We start from the raw sequence: 27,129 nt of genomic DNA on the forward strand, positions 1-27,129 counted from the left end.
AAGCAGGCATTAAGTTCAAAGACACACACACAAGAACCTTCATGGATTTCAGTCAAAACATAACCTGTCTGTCCTAGTGGTCAACTGTTTATTAGGCCAGTACTACAGGACCTAACTGGTTTTGCTCTTCTTAGAGCTCATCAGCTGTAGGTAATGGCCTAAGAGACTCAGGAACAACTAGAGTTTCAATAACATTCACGGTCTGTCTTCTCTACCTTGGTGCTTTCCCTGGTTCCCTTTGGATGTGAGCCCTACCACATATTGCAGCCATCACTTTACAAAGTTATCACAGTAATATAACCAACTTCATCACTGCCCCAGATTACATACCAAGGAGTTTTTCCTTGTTATATTTTGCATATTTGTCAATATAATGGGCACTGTATGATCTCATATGAAGCCACACATTTATATAGCTCTAAGGTGAGATCATGAACTCATCTGTTGAAAATCAAGTCCATGAGAGGAATGTATGTATCCAGTTGCACCCTTTCAATTGTTTATGTTTCTGTGCCTCAAGAACAAATTTTAACCCATACCTGCTTTCACAAGCCTCTCTGAGATATTTTTTGGCTCCAATGCCAGATCTACAAGCATCATGAATCTTTTGAGGAAAGAGGCTCAGGTTTCCTATCTCAAACAAAGCCTGAAACCTGTCAAGCCTCAAACAGTTCCGAGTTTTACTCAGGCTTCCCAGAGCTCTACTTTACAGTAGGATCCCTCTACTAGAAGGAAGTCTGCACCTACATCTTTCTAGCTATGTAGTTATGAAAATGCATCTAGTGCTGCACAGAATGTGAAAGAAAAATCTAAAATAAATGAGAATTCTAATGCACTTGATGATGGTGCAGTGGTCAGGGAAGATGCCAGTGATGACAGTTGAACGTCCCTTTGCCTTCCCAGCCCCCTTCATATATTCTCAGGCATAGGATGACAAAGGGAAGTCCACGGGTCACATGAACAGATATTGTCAACATACTACACTGTCCAAATTGCCTTCTCCATCTAATCAGCTCACTCAACTTTGTCCACCATTTCCTTATTCAGGAGTAAGTTCTTTTCATATGCCTACCAGAACTGAACTACATTTGCCAACTCTACAAAGAATGATAGATTAAATGCAAAGATATATATACCAATGTCTGCAGTCCTGTTTCAGAACAGTATGCTATGTGTAGGCCAAACCTTTGGCACTGAACGTACATTTTGTCCAGAAATGTACTAATCAAGAAGAGTAAGAATACCACAAGATGGACCTACATAACCTAAGGATTTGGTGTGGAAATCTTTCTAAGAAATATCAAGGTGGTTCAGTGCGTGGAACTCACTGAGCAGTGCAGAAGGATTCTGAGGCAAACTACACAGAGGTTGGAATTTTTTTTTAAGGAAATAAAACCAAGAAACTGACAACTGCAGAGTTTCTATAAAAGTGGACTAGACACCAGTCCTTACAAAAACTGCAGCACAGAATATTTTTTTTTTTTCTGTTGTTCTCACATGATGTTGAGAAGATGAAACACAATGTAGGTAACACTTTGGGTGTTACTCTTGCAGCGGGAGGGTAGGAGATGAAAACTAGTATTGAGGCTCACTAAATACATCTGTCATGCCAGCTTTAACACAAGTGTACTGTACAGCTTGTTCTTCAAAGCCTTGTGATGCAGTTTGACTACTCCAGAAACGTGCCTAACTGCATGCAGTTGGATTCCTTCTGATCTATTGCTCACATTTGGCTTTGAAGAATAAAAACATTTTGTCCATTGTTTGGATTTGTAAGCTTCAAACAAACTGAAAGAGTGTGTTTATTAAGAGAGTTTATGAAAGATGCAAAATAAACCAAACTACTGTTTTTTTGAAAGACACCACTTATAATTAAATATGCTTTGCTGTTATGTCTGTTGGCTTAACATTGCTGTTTCAAATATGTATTTCATACATATCCTCATTTTTACTTGATTTTGGGGTCTTTTGGGAAAAAGAATATTTAAAAAAAACTCCAAAAAGGTCCTTTTTTTTCTGCACAACTGTGAAATGTTCAGACAGCTGTTCCTGAAGAGGAAGGTGGTAGTTTTATGAAGAATAAAGACTTTTCATAGTGAAAAATGTCTTTGTTTTTTCCCATCAGTAAAGGCTATGCTACTGTCTAGGCTACATTATCGATCCTTGTCATTTTCACTGCTGATGAGAGTGAAGTCCTTTTGCTTCATCACTTCCTTTCCTCAAGATTATGCCTCATAATGTAAAATGGCATAAATCTAAGTAGCGACTTCTGGTATTAAATTAATTTTCAAGCAGACTAGCAAATAAGCTTCTTTTAAATCATTAGAGCAATCATTAGATCTTTTTTACATTTTAATCCCTGAGGGCAACTGTTAATCCTAATGTGAACACCACCACCTCCCTGGTTGGACTTTACCTCTTCCCAAAGCAAATTTTAAAGATGTAAAGTCTCAGTCAGATAGTTACAGAGAACAGAAAATTCTGGCAGTACTCTGACCAAGATTTAAATCTTTTGATAGATGGAGTTTTCAATACAAACAATGAGGTCTGGATTTAAAAGAAAAATGTCATTAACACATGATGAAAATGTTTACAAGGCTATTCGTCAGATTTGCAAATATCTTACAAAGCCCTTATTCTGCACTTCTAACCACTACTGAGAGTAAATTATCCCTCTCTAACACATGCCAAACACATATCTAAACAAAAAAGACCCCTGTAAATGAAGTAAAAATATTTGTTAATAGAATAGAGCAAAAAATTGGCAGATTTGATGCTTTTGTGCAGTTAGCAGAAAGCTATAGTATTTGTTGTTTACTTGACTTTTCCAATTATAAAAAACCAATTACCCTCTACTGAAAATGTTTACTTTCCCTTTGTTGAACATAACCTGTGCAACCAGATGGCAACTGGATCCCAAAATGCCTGAACAATATGATATTTGGTAAACATAAACCATGGGTGTAAGTGCCATGGAAGCCTAATTGAAATGGGATTCGTTCAGTTTCCAAATAAAAGCCAAAGTAAAAGGAAATAGGCTGAAATCACTGCTCCATTCTCATAGGTATTTATTCAGGCTACAAAATATCACTCTATAAAACAATGCACTTTTCTTACTGTATGGCTTTCTTTTAAGAATAGTCTTAATTATAAAAAAGTAGCTGGCAAGAATGGCACAGTACATAGATTCATTGCCATACTCAGTTTATGTCTGTTGGTATATATGTACTGATATATGCAAAAACAAAAAGAATAATTGCATGCTTCCTGAAATACACTGTAGGTGCATGTATGCTTTCTATGCTGTGTCTCCAAATTCTGATTCTGGTGACAAATAATTATAAATGTTCTTTTAAAGAGAAACTGACAGTATTTCTAATTAATTCACAACCTCTTTTACTCAATTTTGATGCTTTTATATAGCCTACATGTGACCATCTTATACGTATGGATCAATTGTTTTCTTGCCTTTCCCCACTGCTCAAGTAAGATCATTCATACGAAGGAAAGTAGCGCATTCATGATGGAAGTACTTGGCAACTACGCTCAAAGCTGTTTAAGGATTTGAGTCTGATTTCAATTAATAGTAATGATTATACCACATGAAGTGAAGGCCTTAATGCAAACAAGAAGAATGAACTGCATATTATAAATAAGTAACAATTAGCACAAAGTCAAAAGATTTAAACTTGAAGTAGGATTTTTAAAAATTGTACCTTTTCCTGACTTTCCGGAGAACAGAAGTCTGATGCTGTCAGTGTTTTTTTTTTTCCCACTCCACATGTTGACTACTGAAAAGCAGTAAATAAGGACACGCATGCATGGCTGCACGTGCTGCCCTTCAGCCAAAGGTCTCCCCCGCAGCAGTGCCACTGCCCATGCTGGGCCAGGGAAGTCCCTACCCTGCTAGGATGGGCATGGGAAAGGCAGCAGAAAGTGGCCATCTGCTTGGCTGACCCACCAGGGCAGATGTTCCTCATTTCGACCATATGGTCACCTCTCTACTCACTAGAGGCAGGCCAAAACTCAGTCACCTTCTTTTAAAGCAAAAGAAAGCAACGCAAGGCAGAGACAAGGAACTTCCAAATCCTTACAGTGCTAGGTATTTTGTTTGCTGAAGTTATATCATCACTCAGATCTACAAACCAGGAAAAATTCTGGACGTCACTGAACCAAGCTCTATAAATCTCACCAGCAACCTTCCCATTTAACAGTCCTCTCACATTTCTGTCTTTGAAGAAGTGTCGTGAGACCCAAGTATTCTTATATTTACAAGAGAGAGAGATATGGGAGGGAGAGGTTAAATGATAGAGTGACTGCCACCTAGAACAGAGAAGAAAAAAATGTATATATCCTTGCCGGGGGGGGCTTCAGATAGAAACCAGAGAAGAGAGATCCTTCATGGCTTTGTAGTTTTTTGATGAGGTCAGGTAAGCATTTGATTTGAACCACCTTTTATCTAAACCTGAATTAAGTAAATCTCTAAAGAGATTTGTATTTTAATATGAAGTTTTCTCAATACAATTTTGTCCTGTAAACTGAATATGCTCACCTTTTTCTCATAAATGGTCTAAAAATAATTATTATTTATGGCACAGTTTTCTATAATTTGATTACATCATATATGTCACTCTCAAATGTGACATATTAATGCTGGTCAATCTAGGTTTAGATCATAGTATCTCCATCTGCTAAGGACACTCACATGCACGCACTGCTAAGGATTATATACACACCACTATCTGAGAAAAAGTGATATACACACTGATATCGTAAAAACAATAAGCTTGGATTCCTCCCATTTTGATTTACTGTGGCATGAAATCACTCTATTTGTGCAGTGATGCTGAAAGATCTAAGTAGCACACCGTTTTAATTTAAGCACATACTGTAATCTTGATATAGAAAGCTATATCAAGCACTACCAACACACTGTTTTGCATTCAGCCCTTTGGGCCTGTCTGTAATTCATTATTGTCTGATGGCTGAGAGGCTAAATGTGTTTCCTGGTCTCATTCCAGTTTCAAGTGCCTGTATCACAAAAAACATCAACCTTCCTGGCCTTAAAATTGCATGTTTACAGGGAGTTATCAGCAGAAAGGCTGAAAATTGAGTTCTGTTTTCATTCCTAAACTTAGCTTATACAGGTCAATGCTGAGGTTTGCTTTTAAGACTGAGGAAGTCCTGCCTGGCTAATGTTCAAACTGAAGATTTGTTCCCTATGCAGGGCACAGGTTCAGTTTCCAGAGCTGATCCTTTTCTCCTTTGATTGCATCAACTAAAGTTTCCATCAACTAAAAGAATGTAAATAGAAGCAAGAAAAATCCAAAACATTTAGAAAAAAATTATCTCCTAGCCTAAATTAAGCATCTGTAATATTACAGAAATAGCAATAAAAAAAACAAAACACCAAAATGTTTCTGAGTTTGGGCTATGAAAAGATGGTTACAATAACAGGTATGTTCAGGTCAAAATATCTTTTATTTTATCCAAGCAGAGGTACTTACTTGAGGGATTATTTTTTCCTGCATTTTATGTGGGAAAGTGGTACATGATTATAAATATATATCAGAGAAAAATTTGGGCTCCAGTCTGATCATGACATGGAATAGATCATTGCAGAAATGATCATAACAGGTCAGACCAAAGGATCATCTAATCTCATATGCTCTCTCTGACAGTGGCCAATGACAGCTGACTAAGAAAAAATGATAAACCCAGTGCAAACATATAGTGTCATTTCTCTGAGATATCCTCTCTGCCTCTTAATATCTATGGCTCAGGGACTACTTGAGTTGTGGGGAATAAAAGGGGATGGCCATTAATGGATTTTTCTTCCATGACTTACAGAGAAATTTTCTGAATATGTTTAAGTTTAGGTGTCTGCAGTAGCTTGTGGTAATGAATTCTACATATTATGTGAAGAATTACCTCCTGTGTTTGAAACCTGCTACCTGCTAATTTCATTTGAATCCCACAGCTCTTATATTCTGAATAGGAATGAACCATCACTTCTGCAACTTCTGTGCCATGCAGGATTTCCTACACCTCTATCTCAGTCATCTCTTTTCCAGGCTGAAAAGTCCTTTTCTGCTTAGTCACACCTCATAGAAAACTCTCTCACTTTTTGTCACCCTTTTCTGTACCTTCTCTAATTCTATTATTTTCTTTATGAGATGAAGGGGACCAGAACTGTATACAGTTTTAAGGAGATGGTAGTAAAGATTTATATCTAAGTTGAACCGAGGAGCCTTAACAAAGACTGTTTGTAAGCTACCAGAAACCCATTCAGCTATTTAATTTGTGCTGTACTATCACCCACAGTACTCTAGAATCAAATTGTATTAGCTTTGTTCACCATTATTTACTTTTATTAACTCATGTTCACCATTTTAGATAGCAGAATTCTAAAAATATACAGACCTTATTGCTTTTCAAACTCCTAGTGTCCTCGATACAATTGTAATTATAAATCAATACAGGTAAAATGTTACTCACTTGTATTTATCTTCTGAAGTGAAATGTGCTTTTCCAGCTGTCTACGAAGTTTCACCTCTGCTCCATATTTGCCAGTAGTGCCATTGTCAGCCAAAATAAAATGAGAATGCATACTGTTGAGCACTGTCAACTTACTCATGGGATTGGACATCGTCTGGTATGGTCGGACCACCTGCATTTTAGAGACAGAGGAAAAAGATAATACTAAACAGAACAGACCCTCTGAACTGAATCAGTTATGAGATACCAGCTGACAAGATGATACAATAGAAAAAAAAACACCAAAATTGTTTGTGACTAGCTATTTGAGCATTGCACTTGAGCACGACTGTCTTCTACATAAAGAACAGAAAATAACCTTAGCACTTAAAACAGTGTGGCCACCTCTTGTAAAAGTCCTGTAAAGACTGACCTTTTAGAGGTAGACACTGTTTGAAGGATTTTTTGGGGTAATCTGTTTCAGTGGCCCCAGTAGCCACTGTTTTGGTGGCAAGTCCAGCTGAGGGTCAGTCCTCCAAAGGACTACGTGACCATACACGTTGTACACCTTGTTTGTGCCTTTCAATGGCCTTGCCACAAATCCCCTTCTGGCACCTAAATACAAGCATAAATCTCTACAAGGAGAAAAGATCTGGGTCTGCGGAATAGTGAATGCCACTCTTGCCAGGGTGTACACATGGTATTACATCATGTTTTTTATTTTATTGGAAAAAACTGTTGGCCCATTCTCAGCACAATACAAAGGCAGGCACTTGCATTCACAATAGCATTGCAAAGTTGCCATTCAACAGGGCATTTGCTACGTTGCTTTTGATTTGTTTTCATCAGGGGAAATTATTTTGCAAAGTAAATATTGTTGCAGAGCTGTCCCACTCATATCCTCCAGTCAGACCAAACAATGACACTGAGCCACACTGGGCCATCAGCTACTTTGATGGGTCTCCAGTGACGTCAGTTAGAGTGCACTGACATGACAAAAAAATTTCATCTTGTATTGAGGGATTCTGGCTGATCATTCAAAGTCATTTGCTAGAAATATTGTTCCCTGTATTGTTTACGTACATCTGCCTTTTCTTTTTGGAAAGACAAAGCTCCTTGTGAAAATTTGTAAGATGAAATTCCTGTTTGAAAAAAACGCTGAAGTGACTTGCTACAAAACTCAGCTGTGCTATGCTTGATCTGCAAGGACTTTTCTTCAAGGCTCTGGCATTGTTCTTTTTGCAAATCTCACAAAAATCCAATCTTTTTTAGTGCACAAAAATGTACATTCTTATGTGTTGGCAAAAGTGCTTGCAGACAGAAAAATATGAACTTCTTAATTTCTCTCTAAGCTTCCCTCCCTTTTTGTTATTTAAAAGAGCTTTTTAATTGAGAAATAATTCTTTATAAATAATATGTGTTTTAATATGTCTTTAGCAAGAGATCTCTCTGTTCTTTCACTTGCCAATGCTTGCTCCACTTTGGTCAATTCTTCGATGGCAAATGGAAATCCACAAACTTCTGCTACTATTATAAACTGTCAATACAAAGGGTGCTCTGTAAGGTGTTTCTCCAGCAAAAGTGAAGAAATAGTTCTGAGCAGACCAAGAGGGCTGCTGGCCAACAGCAAGGCAGTGCCCTCTGCTGCAAGAACAGGTAATAGCTTGGGCTTAAATTTCTTTTATGCTGTTTCTTTTCGTGCCCCATTCATAAAACATTTATTCTACAAGGAGGTATAGATTAACAAATAACAATAAGTTGCTGGAATATGCTAATTAGATAGCTTCTACAGACACAGAAACCATATCTCCTATGCCACAGATAGAAAGAAAAAAAAAGATTCACTCATACCCCCTAAAAAATCAAAAAAAAAATCAAGCTAAAACAGTTAGAGGTTTTGTAACTGATACCTGTTCCATCTCTCAATACAGAGGGCACAGCCAGCAAGATCTTTTAGGAGGGGAATGACTTGAGCTGCCCATTCACTGTGTGATTACAAGAAAAACAATCACAGAATCACAGAACGGTTGAGGTTGGAAGGGACCTCTGGAGATCATCTAGTCCAACCCCCCTGCTCAAGAAGGGTCCTCTAGAGCACATTGCCCAGGATCACATCCAGATGGGTTTTGAATATCTCCAGGGAAGGAGACTCCACTACCTCTCTGGGCAACCTGTGCCAGGGCTCTGTCACCCTCACAGGAAAGAAGTTTTTTCTCAGGTTTAGGTAGAACTTCCTGTCTTTCAGTTTGTGCCCGTTGCCTCTTGTCCTGTCCCTGGGAACCACGGAGAAGAGACTGGCCTCATCCTCTTGACACCCCCCGCTTCAGATACTTGTACACGTTTATGAGATCACCTCTCAGTCTTCTCTTCTCCAGGCTGAACAGGCCCAGCTCCCTCAGCCTTTCCTCATAGGAGAGATGCTCCAGTCCCCTCATCATCTCAGTAGCCCTTCGCTGGACTCTCTCCAGGAGTGCCATGTCTCTCTTGTACTGGGGAGCCCAGCACTGGACACAGGACTCCAGGTGAGGCCTCCCCAGGGCTGAGTAGAGGGGCAGGATCACCTCCCTCCACCTGCTGGCAACACTCTGCCTCATGCAGCCCAGGATACCCTTGGCCTTCCTGGCCACAAGGGCACACTGCTGGCTCATGGTCAACTTGTTGTCCACCAGCACTCCCAGGCCCTTCTCTGCAGAGCTGCTCTCCAGCAGGTCAGCCCCCAGCCTGTCCTGGGGCATGGGGTTATTCCTCCCCAGGTGCAGGACCCTGCACTTGCCTTGGTTGAACTTCAGGAGGTTCCTCTCCGCCCAGCTCTCCAGCCTGTCCAGGTCCCTCTGAATGGCAGCACAGCCCTCTGGTGTGTTAGCCTCTCCCCCCAGTTTAGTATCATCAGCAAACTTGCTGAGGGTGCACTCTGTCCCTTCCTCCAGGTCATTGATGAATATATTGTACAAGACTGGACCCAGGACTGACCCCTGGGGGACACTGCTAGCTACAGGCCTCCAACTAGACTCTGCACCACTGACCACAACCCTCTGAGCTCGGCCATCCAGCCAGGTCTCAATCCACCTCACTGTCCACTCGTCTAGCCCACACTTCCTGAGCTTGCCTAGGAGGATGTGATGGGCGACAGTGTCAAAAGCCTTGCTGAAGTCCAGGGAGACAACATCCACTGCTCTCCCCTCATCTACCCAGCCAGTCATTCCATCATAGAAGGCTATCAGATTGGTTAAGCATGATTTCCCTTTGGTGACTCCATGCTGACTACTCCTGATCACCTTCCTGTCCTCCAGATGCTTAGTGATGACCTCCAGGAGGAGCTGCTCCATCACCTTTCCAGGGATGGAGGGGAGGCTGACAGGCCTGTAGTTTCCTGGCTCCTCCTCCTTCTCACCCTTTTTGAAGACTGGAGTGACCTTGGCTTTCTTCCAGTCCTCAGGCACCTCTCCTGATCTCCAGGACCTTTCAAAGATGATGGAGAGTGGCCTAGCGATAACATCCGCCAGCTCCCTCAGCACTCGTGGGTGCATCCCATCAGGGCCCATGGATTTATGGATGTCAAGTTTGGACAAAAGATCTCTAACCTGATCCTCCTCGACCAAGGGAGAGTCTTCCTTTCTCCAGCCTTCCTCTCTTGCCCCCAGGGTCTGGGATTCCTGAGGACTGGCCTTAGAAGTGAAGACTGAAGCAAAGGCAGCATTCAATAACTCTGCCTTCTCTGTATCCTTCGTCACCAGGGCACCCGCCCCATTCAGCAGCGGGCCCATGTTTTCCCTAGTCTTCCTTTTGCTACTGATGTATTTGAAGAACCCCTTCTTGTTGTCCTTGACATCCCTTGCCAGATTTAATTCCAAATGGGCCTTGGCCTTCCTTGTTGCATCCCTGCACACTCTGACAACGTCCCTGTATTCCTCCCAAGTGGCCTGTCCCCTTTTCCACCTTCTGTAGACTTCCTTCTTCTGTTGGAGTTTTGCCAGGAGCTCCTTGCTCATCCATGCAGCCCTCCTGCCCACTTTGCTCGACTTCTTACTCAGAGGGATGCACTGATCTTGAGCCTGGAGGAGGTGATGCTTGAATATTAACCAGCTCTCCTGGACCCTTCTTCCTTCTAGGGCCCTACCCCATGAGATTCCTCCAAGTAGGTCCCTGAAGAGGCCCAAGTCAGCTCTCCTGAAGTCCAGGGTTGCGATCCTGCTCATTGCCCTGCTCCCTCCTCGGAGGATCCTGAACTCCACCATCTCATGGTCACTGCAGCCAAGGCTGCCCCCAACCTGCACATCTCCAACTAGACCTTCTTTGTTCGTTAGTACAAGGTCTAGCATTGCACCTCTCCTCGTTGGCGTCTCCACCACCTGAGTCAAGAAATTATCATCAATGCTTTGCAGGAACCTCCTTGACTGTTTGTGCCTACTTGTGCTGTCTTGCCAACAGATGTCAGGGTGGTTCAAGTCCCCCATGAGAACCAGGGCCTGTGACCATGAGGCTACTTCCAGCTGTCTGTAGAAGGCCTCATCGATGACTTCCTCCTGGTCAGGGGGCCTGTAGTAAACCCCCACAACAGTGTCACCCATGTTACCCTGCCCTTTAATCCTTACCCATAGGCTCTCAACTTGCTCTTCATCCACCCCGAGGCAGAGCTCCATACATTCTAGCTGCTCCCTCACATAAAGGGCAACTCCACCACCTCCCCGTTCCTGGCCTGTCTTTCCTAAAAAGCACATAGCCATCCATGACAGCATCCCAGTCATGTGAACTATCCCACCATGTCTCTGTCACTGCAATGAGATCATGGCCCTGTGACCACACACAGATCTCTAACTCTTCCTGCTTATTCCCCATGCTGCGTGCATTGGTATACAGGCATTTCAGAGAGCCAGTCAAGCACGCAGGCTTCCCAGAAGAGCTGCAAGAGGATCCTCCATAGCCATGTTGCATGCTGTCTCCCCTGGCTGCATGCACCCGCTGGAGGCATCCTGACTTGAGTGGTGTTTTACTGACTCCCCTGCCACTATACCACTCCCCTTCCCCCATCTTGCCTAGTTTAAAGCCCTCCTTACCAGGCTGGCCAATCTGTTGGCAAAGACATGCGTGCCCCGCTTGGTAAGGTGGATCCCATCGCTCCCCATCAGCTGTTGATCTTCAAACAGGGTCCCATGGTCATAGAAACCAAAGCCCTGTTGCCAACACCAGCGGCGCAGCCAGCTGTTAACTTGGAAAACTCATCTACTCCTCCTCCTGTCCTTTCCCCTCACAGGCAAGATTGAGGAGAAAACAACCTGGGCTCCCAGACCCTTGACCACCATCCCCAGAGCTCTGAAGTCCTGTTTGATGGTTTCCAGTTTGCCTTTTGTGTCATTAGCACCCACATGGAAGAGCAGCAGAGGGTAGTAGTCCGATGCGTGGACAAGCCTTGGCAGTCTTTCCACGACATCTCTTATTCGAGCCCCTGGCAGGCAGCAAACCTCTCTGGACAAGAGGTCAGGTCGGCAGAGAGGTGCCTCTGTCCCCTGCAGCAGGGAGTCACCCACAACAATCACTCGCCGCTTCTTCCGGGGGTTCCTGCACGGCACAGGGTCTGCCAGGCCAGTTGCCTCCCTTGGAGCCGTGCCCAGCCCCTCCTCAGCTTGGAGGGCACTAAACTTGTTCTTCAAGGGTAAGTCTTGAGGAGGGGCAAGAGCCTTTCTCCTTCTACGAGAGGTCACCAGCTTCCAGCCCTCTTCAACAGCGTTATGATGCACCTTTACACATGGTGCTGAGCCCTCTGACAACTCCGCTGCAGTGGGGGCTGGGGACTCCTGGAGCTGAACAGTCTCCGAGAACGCCCTGTCAATCTCCCGCTCATCCTCTCGGATGCTACGCAGCCTACTAACCTCCTCCCGTAACTCCTTTACCTGGTGACGCAACTGGTCAACCACAGCACACCTCACACAGGAGAGCTGACTGTCAGCCCAGGCCTCACGGAGAGGCCCCAGGCACTCCCTGCAGCCTGACACCTGCAGAGCTGCATCTGCTGTCTGAGGGTCTGTCTGGGTTGAAGCCTCAGACACAGCCGATGCAGCACCTCCAGCAGCCACTGGGGAACGTGCTCTGCGGCGTGTCATGACCATGCCCCGGGGAAGGACACACCACTGTGCAAAATGGAGAGGTGCCTTCTTTGCCTTCTGGCGCCCTTCTGCACAAACTGCTGCACAAACTGCTGCATCTGTTCACTGCCTCTGTTGGCTGCACTCTAGGCCTGGCTCTTATATAGGCCTCTGCCTAGCAGTGACTCACAAGGGTGCTTGACCCACCCAATCAGGAGCCACCTGAAACAAAAGCCCCAACTCCCTCTGACCAGGGCAGCCCAGAGAGCTCCTTAGCAGCAGCCCCACCTAGCTAGGACTTCCCAGGAGAAGTTAAGTCAAGGCCCCCTGCAGGAGTCCTTGCCCAGCTCTCCCTTCCTGCTAGCAGCAAGCACCGTCTAGTTCCTCGGGGGTCCCCAGAGAGTCTCCACAACTCCCAACAAGGCCCACAAAAGGCCCAGGCAGAGCCCAGCAGACACTGCTGTGCAAACTGCTGCGTCTGTTGGCTGCCTCTGTTGGCTGTGCTCCCATCAGCCGATGGGAATGCAATTTTACTGTAGGCTGGCAGTTTATCTTCAAGAGCAACTGCTCAGAGCTTTCTGGCAATAACAGCTTGGTCTGCAGTTCTAATGAGCTGCAGCTCCAAAACCTCCACGTATTGATTTGGTAATGCTGCTTGAAGGCAGATTAGAAGATAATGCTCTGGTTCTGTGTCTGCTGTTTAACTACAAGGTGAATCATATTATTAATAAAAATTAGAAATGTGAAAACAAGAACACAATTATTTTCAATGGGACTGTTCACAACACGTGCAGTTCAGTAGCTGAAATATCTTTTTTTGTAATGTAGTTCACAGACCATATCATGAACTCAGACTCCTATCCTGATTAAATGATAAGCAAAATCTGCATGAAGACAACAAAATCCTAGTCTTTGAGGTTATTTCCTTGCAGCAAATTGCTTTGCCACAACACTCAGCAGATTTTTGGTTTCCCACTCTTACAGTTCCCATTCCTTTGTTCTTTTCAATCATCTCTTCCATTTTACAGGCAAGTTAAAAGGTTAGAAAAAGTTTGACTTTAATGTCTTCTCATCTTCTCTCTGCATCAAGAAGGGGGAATAACGACCCCTGGCATCTTCCTCTACAGACTTGAAAGGAACTATTTATGTAATTAGGTAATCAGGTGAGAGATTTAAATTAGAAAATGTAATTAGGTGAGAGAAGAGAAATGAATCAAATGAGTAACACCCAAGACATTGAGACCTTGGGAGAATAGAGAGGTCAAAAACTGTACTGGTCCATTTGTTCTTCTTAAGCCTGCTTTATAGCCTCACAGTTCTGCGGTACACCAGGGAATAGGGTAGTCTTTGGTATAATTTAGAGGCTCCTGGAAGCATCACTCTCCAAAGCCTCTGTATATGCTGCACATATGCCTGTCTCCAGCTTGGCCTCAGGCATGCTCCCCACGTGTAATGAAGGATTTACAGATGAGATCATAGAGAAGGGAGAGGGTAGGACTTTGTGTGTTGATGAAAATAAATCTTTTTCAGTTAGTCCAGCTGTGATATATAGTAAAACCCAACTCTCTAAGCTTTCCTCATTAGTCATGTTTCTACATCTCCTATTTGTTCTAGTTAGTTATGAACTTTCCTTGATTCTTCTTAAAACTAGACACAGGACCTTGGAGCAGGCCTCACCCATGCCAAATGCCATAGAAATAAGTGATTCCCTATGTCATATATCAGTCCTGCTACTAAGTTCCAACATAACGCTCATCTTTCTGCAAAAGCATCATGTTATTAAGTCATTAACTGTTAATAATTACTTGGTGAACCACTACAATATGGTGAGATGTCCCTGTCTTTCCTGAAGCAGTTGGTTAGTCAGTTATTGCCCCAGTAATTTTGAGAAGTTCACAGTAGCACTTATTCCATGACAGACTAACTTCAATTTCTCCAGTTAATAAGAATCTCTCTCTAGATTTCTGATCCTGCCCTCCAAAGTGTATGCAACCTTCCAGCTTTTAAATTTCTTCCGTTTCATCATCCAAATGATTACTGAAAAAACTGAATATATGAATAACTAAGCAATTACAGCAGGACTGCAGAGTTCTACTGTGAGTACTATCTGAGCATCCTAGAGAAAACTCTGCTGATGACAGGCCTTTACTCCAGTTATAGTTTAAAAAATTCAGCAACTGCACTGATATTAGAATTGGTTACTGTGAAACTGCAGTCTTTAATAAATCAGAAGCATTATCTAGACATAGAGTGGGAAAGCCAGGTTTTATTTTATAACAAAAAAAAATCTAAATTTGTTTATTTTATAAATCTAAATGTATGTTTATTTTATAACAAAAAATCTAAATTTATATTTAATCCAATATAAGTTTAGGTTTTATACTAAAATGGACAATTTTTGCTCCTCAGTTTTGTCATTTCAGCTGCATGTGAGAGTAGGTTTCAAGTAGCAGTATACTCATTGCTTAAGTTCTATTCAACTTATTTTTTCCAAATGTTCTGAACAATATAAAAAAGCAGGCACCTGTTGTTAGTAAAGTCCATAAAGAACAACTGCAATTGGCTGTGATCCTGTTTTCAGCATTCGATTTCTAGGGAGTCAAAAATATAATTTTTTCTGGAACACAGGGTGCATGAAAGGGGTTGATATATATGTGTGCATATATATGTATGTAGTATATATTTCATAATTTTCTGTGAGAAAGTGGTTTTCTGTCTGATAGCACTTATTGCTTTCATGTAGCGCTTTTAACTGTTTGTGCCACAAGTCTACAGGGGAGGTTTATATCGTGGTTTCTGTGTTCTGCTGCACTAAATCATAAAAGCCAACCACTATTGCTTCCTCTTCATTGGGTAAAGCCACTGTTAAAACAATAATTATTCTACTTTCGCCAAAATTTCTGCTGAGCTTCATTTTTGCCAACATAGTAGTTGTTGAGTGTAAACCACTGATCAATGAAGTAATGTGGGGAGAGAAACACACTATCACCCTTGGCTATAAGAGCACTCTAAGTGAGAAATAAAACCCAAGAAATTTGGAGAGAACTCAGGAATTTTTCCTCCCTCAGGGTCTACATATAGAAAGACTTCATAGGAAGTGTGGAACAGTGGGTGACATATATTTTGTAGTGATTCAGCACAGCAGCACAGGAGCTCAATTTTAATTTCAGTTAGTTCAGAGAGAAAGGTTTTGGGACTTTTTTGTTTTCAAAATTTTCCTTACTAAAATATTGCATTCCTTTCAAGTTACTTGGTAATATACTACAGCGTTGTCTCTGATCAACGACATATCAGAGTATGCTGGAGATATCCTTTTGTTCACTAAGTCACACAATAAAAACATATTTTGATTTGACGCTCAAATACTAGCTCCTTTGGACTAAAATGGGACTTATTTGAAAGATCTTGCAGAGGAAATGGAAAGTACTAAAATCAATGTCCTTTTATTAATCCAAGCACCGTGGCAAATAGGAATTTAATCCAAGTAAGGACTGAACAGACTCTGAAAGGAAAGACCCAATAATATTAACAGTAAGTGTGCTACAAAGGCTTGCAAGGTGTGCTCTTTTAAAAGGAACAGTAGGGAACCAGACAGGACGTGGCGCATGACTATTCACTACAGGGCTTTAAATAAAGCAACTGGCCCTTTAACAGCCGCTGTTCCTAGCATAGTGGATATAGTTAATACAATAAATGAACGTGCTTTTCTGTGGATGGGAGTGTTAGATATAAAAGATATGTTCTTTATGATCTCTATACAAAAGCAAGACAAACCAAAATTTGCTTTTACTTGGGGTGGAATACAATACACCTTTAATCACCTACCCCAAGGTTTTAAACATAGCCTCACCATCGGCCATGCTATTTTAGCTAAAGAACCAGAATCAGTCATCCTCCCACCTGAAGTAACGATTTTACAATATATAGATGATATTCTAATCGGAGGACCAGATGAGGAAACGGTTCGCCAAAATATGGACGCTATTGTCCAGCATTTACAATAATTAAATATTAGCATTCTCAACTCAAAATGGCAAGGACTAAGTCAAGAGGTTACATTTTTAGGTACCCGATGGATAGGAAGACGGAAAACTGTGCCAGAATCTGTATTAACAACAGAGATGCAAAATATTCTGGCACCTTCTGATAAAAAAGAATTGCGGGCTTTATTAGGAACTTTTGGGTTTTGGAGGTCACACATTCCTGGATTCAGTATTCTGGCGAGACCTCTGTATGATTTGCTAAAGAAAAACATGGTATGCAACTGGGAACAAAAACATCATGAAGCGTTAACTGCTTTAAAAGATGAAACTTTTACTTACCGGTCTATGGGACCCATCCACCCTACGTGCCCATTTCCACTACATATAGGCATAGGTGATAAGGGCTATCAATGGGGATTATGGCAGCAAGACGTGCAAGGTAAAAGGGATTACCCTATTACCTTTGGCTCTAAATCGTGGCAAGGCTCTCAAGGGAACTACGCTCCCTTGGAGAAAGTGCTATTAGCAGCATATGAAGGGCTGCTAGCTACCGAGCCAGTAACTCAAGAAAGGGAAAAATCAAATTGTGCATGCCTATTCCTATTTTAAAACCAATTTTATCTGGTAAACCTTTACCCCTAGGGATAGCACAAAAGACTACAGTGCAGCGATGGGCCTTGTATATACATCACCGGGTGACAAGTGATGGGACGAGTAAAGAAAACAAGTTATTGGAGAGCATAGAGCGAATTGGGGTGCCTGTGGAGTACTCCCATGCGCCCTCCTCCCCGAGGACTGGTGCCCCTCCCTGGGATGGGAGACCAAAGCAGGGGTCCGGTTCACAGACGGGAACGCCCGGCACACAGGGAAACAACGGAGAGGCAAAGCCGCAGCTCTGTCAGTAGAGACCAGAGAAGCTTTCACAGAGGAAACGGACGGCTCAGCCCAGCTAGCAGAGCTCAGAGCAGTGGAAATTGCCCTGGAGCAAGGAGCCACTTGTGTCTATACAGACTCATATGCTGTATGGGCCGGTGCCACCCAATGGCTAGGGAATTGGGTGAAAAACAATTGGCAAGTAAGTGGTAGAGGTGTATGGGGAAAAACACACTGGAAAAGATTTATGATATAGCTCAATCTAAGAACATATCCATAGGACATGTATCTGCCCACCTAAAACCTAAAAAACCTGAGGCAAATTGGAATCAGATGGCTGATCATGTGGCTAGAATAAACGTATTATGAAATTCTGCGGCCGAATGGCGAGGTAAGTGGTTACATGAATGGCTAGGACACCCTGGGAGTTATGATTTATTTCAACAGGCTGCAAGGAGAGGATGGCCTGTGACAAAAGCTCTGGCAAAGCAAATTGTAGACTCGTGCCATTTTTGTCAAACAATGGTACAGTGTATGTCAAAGGGACAACAGTTTGCCAACCTCAGGGAAGGTAAACTGCTCTAGCAAGTTGATTATATTGGCTCCTTAAAGAGAACACCTGAAGGCTGGAAAATGCATTCTCACAGGAGTAGAAATGATGAGTGGTATAGGGAATGTGCATCCCACCCAAGCTGCAACTGGTCTAGCAACCCAACCGTAGCTGGCTTAAACAGGTGGTTTGCCACTCTTCCCTTGCCCCCCCTCCCCCGAGAAATACAATCAGATAATGGATCACATTTTAAGAATAAAGAGGTGCAAACTTGGTGTGCTTCAAATGGAGTACAATGGACTTTCCACCTCCCTTACCGACCTCAAAGTAATGGGATAGTAGAAAGGTGGAATGGATTACTAAAACAACAGCTACACAAGAGTGAATCTATGAATACCTCTAAACGGGGATCCCATTTGTGGAAAGTTGTAAGTCAGCTAAATAAGCGACAAACTCCCATGGGAGGTCCCATAGGTAAGGGATTCATGTCAGTAGCCACACAAATTCCTGTTAAATCAGAAGTAAAATCCTACTGAAATCCTGGAGATGAGGTTGTGGTTAAGCACCCCACTCAAGGATCCATCTGGGTGACTCTGTTGTCTTACAAAGGAAAAGGAGTATGGAATGCTATAGACAGTAGAGGGAGTAAGTTAACCATAACCGAGGCTTGGATTATGTCCAAGACCTAAGTGCCTTCTCTTGCAGGAAAATGTGGTGTTACCTTGTCACCGTGGGAACACTGATAATGGGAACCTACACCCAAAGCCAGCTTCTAAGAGCTTTCACCTTTTCAAGCTGCCCATGGAACAACTCGGGCATTGAAAATAAGTCACAATCCATCGTTAAAGCTGCAGTTACAGGAGGAATGCTATCTGTAATAGCACAAGGCCACGGACTGTCAGTAGGCAATAATGTTACATAAACCCTAAGATCTATGGTTAGTCTAAATTTAACGGTTTGTAATAACACTGGATGGGAAGCTGCGTATGGTTTTAACAATCAATTGAAATGGGTACTACAGACACGTAAGGCAACTAATCATACATTAGTGGCCCACGAGAAGTACATTCTAAGTGTAAAACATGAGAACAACATAATAATATATGGCAACTTTTCTGTAAACACCAGTAACAACCAATGGGCAAGTCAATGTAAATGGACAAAATTAAAGTACCAATGGTACCTGATTGTATTTCTTATAAAACATCCCAAACAACCTCCAATATTCCCCACCTAATGCAATTGCATGATGGACGAGAACCTATGATTATGGCTCCAAGATTAATGACAATGAACGTACATTTGGACCTGACCAATTTACACACCAGTGCATGGAATAAGACTTGTGCTAATTATAGTGACCCTCTCTATGCTTGGTGGCTACAAAATCATTGACCAATAGGACATAGAACTAAAAGAGATATTATTCAAACTCTGTTAGGTGGAATTGGAACAGGAATACTGAATTCATTTGATATTGAAACCCTAGCAAATAAGTTGTCAGTATTGGGAGAAACCGAAGCTGGTGTAACCAGAATGACTGCAAACTGGCTATCAACAGCTTTACAAACTACAGTGCGAAATTGGCAAGGTACTTGGCACCTCTGGCGACACACTAATGTATCCCTGTGGTCCCAATTACTAACTACCAAAAACGTATCACGAGAAGTTGGCTCTGCTTTATCATGTATTGTATTTCAGTTAACAAGTATGTACCAAATCGGTCAGATTTGGGTAGCCATTGAAAATAGTCAAGGACAAACATTGGAACAATTGTTCCCCGACCTAGTGAAAGGCAAATTCAAAGGCAGGTGGCTTAAAACTATTGAAGGCCCTTATTATAATGCAAACACAACAGAACCAATATTCCAATTGCTAGAGATTGGACGAATTACGGACACTCATACAAAAATAATACCTTTATGCCGATTTGCTGTCATTCCTAAAGTCTTTAATGAAAATATGTGGGTACCTACAGTAGCAGGAGATCGTTTACATTGTAATACTAATGACACTTATGAAATTAGTAAACATTGCACCTACTGGCTATCCAGTCGAGGATGGACCTGCCCTACCATGTCTAGAGCTCCAGAATTATGCAGTATGAAACACTCATCCGGTACTTGCATCTGGCAACATATCTATGGTAATGAGACACGAGTATATGACAATGGTTTTGGATGTGTGTGTGTATCCACCCTCAATGCTATTCACTTCAAAGATGATGTTAATTTTGGACCTGGCAACATTTGCCGTTGTGATGTGACATATGTTTTTGACCAAATTACTAAGCAGACTTACTGGTTAACTTCTCATATGACTGAACAAAAGATATCTTACTTTGCACCATTTAATACGTCAATAACACTGAGAGTAACATTCCATGAACTAGACAACTTCCTCAAACAAAACACCAAGGTTACTCAACATCTGTCTGAAATTGGGAAAGGCTTAGAAGAAAGAAGTGAAAATGACATATGATAATAATGAACTGATTTGTTTAGCAAATGTAAAAACTAGTCGTACAGAACATCATTGGTATGACATCTTTACAGGCTGGTCACCAAAAGCCACCAATGTGCTGCGACTAATGTTACATCCTATGCTCGTACTGTTAATAATCTCTGTATTGTTATTTTTTGTAACCCTGATATCGATCTGTTATCTTAACAATCGAATAGTACACATGAATGAAATCTTAACTCAAGTTAAATCACATACTAACTTATTGTAAGTTACTGGTCTCACATGTATATATGTTCTTACCCTCACTGTGCACAGGTCATTCATACAATGAATGTATTAAGCTCACTGTGCAACACCAGTAATCGCTAAACATTGGTCTGAGCCAAGGGGTGGAATGTGACTGACCAATAACCCCTACAACGGGAGAAGGCTCAGAGGGCCAGGTGCCCCATGAAGCTCAGGAACAGTGTAGGATGTAGCTCGTTAATCCTTGCTGTTGCACAGAGAACTGACTTTATCTCAACACAAAGAGGGCCCGGAACAGTCAACTTCTTCTGAGTTGATCAAAAGAATGTGAAGGTCTCCCTGAGATAGCCAGACCAGCATGGGGGAAGCGTATACATGGCTCAGCCCAACAGAAAGTATAAAACCTCAACAACTAACAAAGGAATTTCGAAGAGAGCAACAGGTTTGAGCTGGCTTCAACCCATGTATTCCTTCCCAGTGATTGGGGACGCCCAGCGTCGTGACGGTGAGCATATTATAGAGGCCAGTCATGGGGATCCCATTGGTATTGTGATTGGACTGTATGTTGCAATTGCTAGATTTTGTTAAGTGTATACACTTGTATTGTGATTTCAGTATATTGCTGTATCACTCTGCTAAATCAAAACTCCCGTGCAACTTCAAATTCCCCCTCAAATAAACTTTTATATGAAACACTGCACTCTCCATTTGCACGGAATATCTAAAAGAACCTGGTCAGAGAGTACTGGACTGACACAGTGCTCAGTCACCCTCACAGTAAAGAAGTTTTTCCTCATGTTCAGCATGGGACCTTTAAGCAACCCAAAAACAAATGGCTTACAACAGTAATAGTTTGCTTAACTTGGCCACTTCCCTTTATAGGTCTGAGGAAACCCCTTGGGCTTCCCAAGAGCTGACCCATTTGGATGGGTTGGTAAATGTAATAAAACTCAGCCACGACTTCAGAAAACATAAAGGGTGGAACATTAACAGTGGCACTGCTCTGCTGAGCAAATCAGGTGTCCATGAGGCAGAGAGAGACAGCACGCGTGGGTGCATGGGCAATACAGATAACTCCCTCCCTTCCCATAAATATCCCATGACCAAGCAAATTTTCTGCATCTGACACTGCTCTAAGCAGCGAGGGTATGTTTTGACTAGTCTTTAGTTTTGATCATAATTTAACTAGACATAGTTTACATAGGCATAAAGCCACATTGATGCTGGAGTTCAACAAGCCTTTTGCTATTGGTTGACTTATTTCCCCCTGCCCTCCCGTGTAATCCTTTGTGCCCTTTGTTACTTGCTTAATGATGATTCATTTTACATGCTTTTGATACTATTTATATTTCCCCTTCTTGGTTCATTTCACAGCATTCACCTCTAATGAGCCAGTCAATATAGCATTCTTTGATTTTCAAAAAGCTTCCTCACCAAATGCTTCTAAAGAAAGTGCATACATTGGATAAGAGGGAACATCATTTTAGGGATTAATAACTGAGGCAAATTGGGGGAAGGGAGGGAAAAGGATAAGAAAGAAAGGTTAATTTTTGCAATGACTGAATGTTAATAAGCAGGTCAGTAACAGAAGTGACCTACCTCGAGCTGGGTCTGTTCTGCATGTTCTGCTCAACAGAATTTGGGGGAAATAATAGGGTAAAAAAGTTTACAGATCATTCATCAGACTACAAAGAGTTAAAGATAGCTTTCATAAGGCCTTTCACCAAGCCTGGCTCTACTTCAGGCACAGAGGGAGCCACCAACGGGAGCCTGGGTAATAGAGGTACCAGCTCCGAGGGCAATCTGCCTCTTTGCTTGGCAGCCGAGGGCTTCTCACCCACCCTGGTGACGTGGTGGCTGTGTCACAGTGCACAGCAGGTAGCTGAGGGCTTTCCTGCCCATATTTGGCCTGCAAGCTCACTCGCAGCAACATCTGTGTCACAAGTGGCAGACTGTCACACGGTGCCCAAGGTGGGATATAAAAAGTCGGTCTTGGCAATCAAATGGAAGATGAAATTCAGTATCAGTAAGTGTAAAGCAATATCATTACATGTGCATTAGAGATGTGTAAAAGCAGAAGTGCTTCAGTGTTGTGTCATGTCACTGATTGATCAGGTCATGTAAACAGTTGGGGCCAGGAGGCTCAGAGGAAAAGTTTCAATTTTGTCTATCATGGAAACATTTTGGAACCAATTTTGTCCCCAGTGATGGCCCTGTAATAGTAAACTTAATGACATTGTTGTAGCTGCATTAACAGAAGATTTTGGGCAAGTTTTTTTTTTTTTATTGTTTTTTTAAATGCTTGTCCCTTTCTCTCAGATGATCAGAGACTGGAAAGATATTTAGCGGGAAAAAAAATCTTCTAAAGAAACTGGAAATCAGGGGAGGGGTTTCAGATGGTTGGAACCATAAGGAAAACAACTTTTTTCTTCAGTCCTTTATAGAAAGGAGGGCAGCAGGAGTCCTGTTAGCAGGTGCTAACTAGCTGGGAACAGAGGCAGGTAGCTTACTGACAGGTGGAAATAAATAAGGGAGGAATCATAATGTTCCAAAATTTCTGCCACTCAGCTTTGGGATTGCATCCCAGAAATGCTCATAACTGACTCTGAATTACTCTTGCAGAGCCCCATCCTGCTGCAATATAAGTATTGGTAGCCCTATTATACAAGCATTGGTGGTATTAGAGACCATAAAACTGCGCTAATTGGAATTCCCTCTAATGGCCATGAATCCCAATTGGATTTCTTTCTTCCCACTCATATTGTAATTCCCTTTGACTTGACTGATAATTGAATCCTCTTCCCCTCCCCAGATTGCTAATGGACAAATATACTGAGAAGGATGATTCAGAGTAATTTAGACAAGAAAACGTTCATTATGCAGAATGAAGATTGCATCTCTTCTCCATTCAAAACTGACCACAGGTTCTCAGGCAGAATGCTTGGGAAAGAACCAGAAATGAGGGGAAAAAAGGCTCAGGAAAGTTTCAGATAATATATAACTAGTATAAGCAAGGCATTCATCTATTTAAAGTCAGGGGGGTTAATTTTCCTGAAGAACAGTATAGGTTTAAAAGAGAAGAATGATATGAAGGAGTGTAAGAAACATTGACTCTGCCCCTTAAAAGATGACTGAAAATGATTCTTTGAGGTCTGACCTTGTGTCCAATACATTTATAAGACTCCTCCCAATTGCAGTAATAAAAAGGGATAGGATGGAATATAAGGGGGACCATCTGTAAATATGAAATTAACCAACACATCACAATACTGTTGTGAAATAAATCAGACTTCAAGCTTTGCAATCAGTGTTTTCTTAGGCACTTTTCAGAGCTCATAATGATCTAATTATGCAAGTTTAATATATATTTTAAGAATAACATTTAATGACATTTTTTTATAATTTATTTTTAAAGAAAAAAATGAATATATACTAGAAGCTACTGCAAATTCTTATCTCTTGACCTGCACAGCATGGGAATTTTTGCTGTTGCTATCTCAAAACTGTTATCAAGCATAACGGAAACCCAATGTATCTATTGATTTTTTTTTTGCTGCAGACATTAATTCTGTGAGGAATTGTTAGTGAGGGGTGAGGAGTAAAGGAAAAACAACCACAAGACTTTTATATATATATTGGTGGTGATCTATGTCTGCATAGGGCTTACATCTTTGCCAATCAGATCCTCTCGATTTTCCACAATCCCCCAGGGAGCTATACCAATAGTGCAGATCTTCCCTCGAGATTTTGAGGCATGATCCTTCAGTGCATCTCCAACATGTCTAATGACTCCTGGAAAAGAAACAGCATAAAATAGAAAATTAAAATTATGACACTTCTGTTCATTATGGTCTGGGTTCAGGATAGAATCCCTTTTCAGGAAACACCTATACATATGCTTACAACTAAGTAAAACTATAAAGCATTTTCTTATTGATTACAGTTACAGTATTACTGTAGGTATTACTGAACTTGGTCCACAATACTGATACCTTCATGGGCTTGGTAGTCCAAATTATATAATCTACAATATTATTAAATAAAGTAGCAATAAAAAGTTACACAGCTCTATAAATAAAAATGGAAATGTTGACAGCTGACAGTAACTTGTTTTTCTGTACTTGTGTTCACAAACATACATGCAGGCAAGCAGACACATGGTATATATGTCCTTCCCAAGTATAGAAAGAAACAAAGGAATGAAGAGAAAAAAAAGTGTAGTTTGCATATAAATGTTCTCTTGTGTCTGAATAAAGGATAGAAAAGTTGTGAAAGCATCATTACGCTCCTCCATGGTAAGCTATTCTACCATTCTTTCCAAATACTCAGTCACCTGAGATAGCTTCCAGTAGGATATTGGAAAAAAACCCTGGGGATCAGTGAGAAAACAGAAATTAGTACAGAGAGAATGACTGCTCTCCAACTCTCTTTCCTGTGCTTTCTGATAATGCTGCTTGTGTATGCTTTAGAGCAGCTTTGTGAGCATTTCAGTGGTATTCCTGTGCAAAGAACATGTAGGGAGAAACACTGTGGCAGGCTAGCAAAAAATTTACTCACTCATGTATCATTCCTCCTTCCCCTTCAAAAAAATCATTTTTATGATGTGGATCAATAACTATTTTTTGTGATGTGGCTGCATGGAAGTATGCCTGTGAATTTGCTATTGATGTTATCTCTTACTCAGTTTCTCTGTTTACTTCCTGTTCAGATTCCATGAATTTCAAAATGAAAAAAAAAAATCCCAACTGTTGTTATTACTATGAATTAAACTATGAACCAACATCACAACGGATTCAGAGCAGAAAATCTGGCCAGAGTGCAAAAACTTCTATTATTTATGACAATCAACTTACAGTATGGCGTGAATATTCAAAACAACTTAAGTCATTAAACAGTCATGGTTATAGTCATGTATGCGCCATCCTTTTCACATCACTGATTCACAGTCCAACAGCAGCATTTCAAGTTTTCTCTATTATACTTTTCCCTGAGAGAAACCTGATGTAAAAATTCATCATCAGGACTGTATGCAGAAATTCTCAATTTGTACAATTTCATGCAGAGATAAAATGCACAATTGTCACCTATACAATTTAAAAACCTAGCCCTAGAGCACTCAGCTACTTTGCTCCACAATTTAAAAGCAGCAATGAGTTGTAACTGATAATGTAGAACTGCTTCTGCAATTATATGGCTTTAAAATAGCACACAGCGACTGTTATTTTAACTCCATTGCTTTGGCTATGGTCACATTTGATTACAGGAAAAAGAAATCCCTTTCAACAATAATTATGTTGACTTTCTTGCTTTGTTTGTATTGTTTGGGCATTCACAATTATGATGCTTTGAAAAATGATATGTCTTGTATTTGCCAAATGAAAGTATTATATTCAGTTCCCATTCACAAAATTTCTGTAGTTTCATATCCAGTGTTCCTGTGGCAAGCCACGCACTGCAATGAGTGTACAAGGTCTACTGTCTTCTAATGTTTTTACCAGAATTTTTAGCTATCTTTGCAAATTGTCACCACAATACTATCTGAGCAACTAACACAATCACTATGACCACAGTACACAGGTCAACATTTAACCTAATTTTCTTTATTCTGCAGAGTGATGGGGAATATTAAATACATATGCATCTATCTATTCATCTATCTAACACTCCAGAAGTTATGCCTCTTCTTTGTTATTTATATTTCTAATGTGAAAAAACTGTATATTGTTTTAAATTCGATGTGCTCTGGAAACTAAAAAGCCCAAGACAAGCACTCATATCCAAATATGTAGAAGTTGATCCACAGTACACTAAAATTAATGTATGATAGAGTTATTACAATATTTTCCATAGGTAGTAAGAGGATACACTATGTTGGATTAGTGAAGCAATAAATTGCAATTTTGTTAATGCAGCAAATCAGAATGACGTAAGAAATTACATGTACATCTGCTGGCTCAAAACTTTATGCATTTATCTTTCACAGAAAACACTGATTTTCTCTTGACTCCTCCTTTCTGCCTCCTTTGGGGAGGGTGACTGACAAGCCACTGCTCGATCTTTTTCATCTGGGAAAACTGTTTCTCAACTCATTCCTGGAATCTGCATGTCATTTTCCAACAGAGCTGGGCCAGCTGCTTTCCTGGGTTCTTAAAAGGCCCATATGATATGTTACAGATGTTCTCAACTTTGCATACAAATGGCAATGATGTTATCTCTGTTGCTCCAAGGATAATAGAAAAAAATTAGGTCAAGCTGTCTGCAAGAAAGGAAAAAGTGATTCTTATTCACAATGAAGTTTTTCCCTATAGCCACAAAACAGAACCTTTTTTTCTTTCACACTTCAGATGGTCTTATAAGAGAAAATAAAAGGTCTTTTCTGGATGAAAATACTTCCTGTTTTATGTAATAAGAGTTTTGCTTCTTTGGGGTTCTGGTTACCAGACCTTCTGTGTAG

The 27,129-nt window shown here is 41.3% G+C and overlaps 1 protein-coding gene across 5 annotated transcripts in view; it reads right to left on the reverse strand.

Annotated features, from left to right (window-relative positions):
* Positions 1 to 27,129, reverse strand: part of LOC104144135 (transient receptor potential cation channel subfamily M member 3) — a 397,790-nt gene that overhangs the window by 114,093 nt on the left and 256,568 nt on the right. For all 5 annotated transcript variants that reach the window (XR_011137448.1, XM_068925565.1, XM_068925564.1 and 2 more), the window contains exons 5-6: positions 24,343 to 24,467; positions 6,499 to 6,670 (exon numbers count right to left, since the gene is read on the reverse strand). Coding sequence is in view for 4 of the 5 variants with exons in the window: in XM_068925565.1 (XP_068781666.1) it covers positions 6,499 to 6,670; positions 24,343 to 24,467 (297 nt within the window). In the remaining variant the exon portion in view is untranslated. The remainder of the gene's footprint in view (positions 1 to 6,498; positions 6,671 to 24,342; positions 24,468 to 27,129) is intronic.

The sequence above is a fragment of the Struthio camelus genome, chromosome W (genome assembly GCF_040807025.1).
Source record: "Struthio camelus isolate bStrCam1 chromosome W, bStrCam1.hap1, whole genome shotgun sequence".
NCBI lineage: Eukaryota > Metazoa > Chordata > Aves > Struthioniformes > Struthionidae > Struthio > Struthio camelus.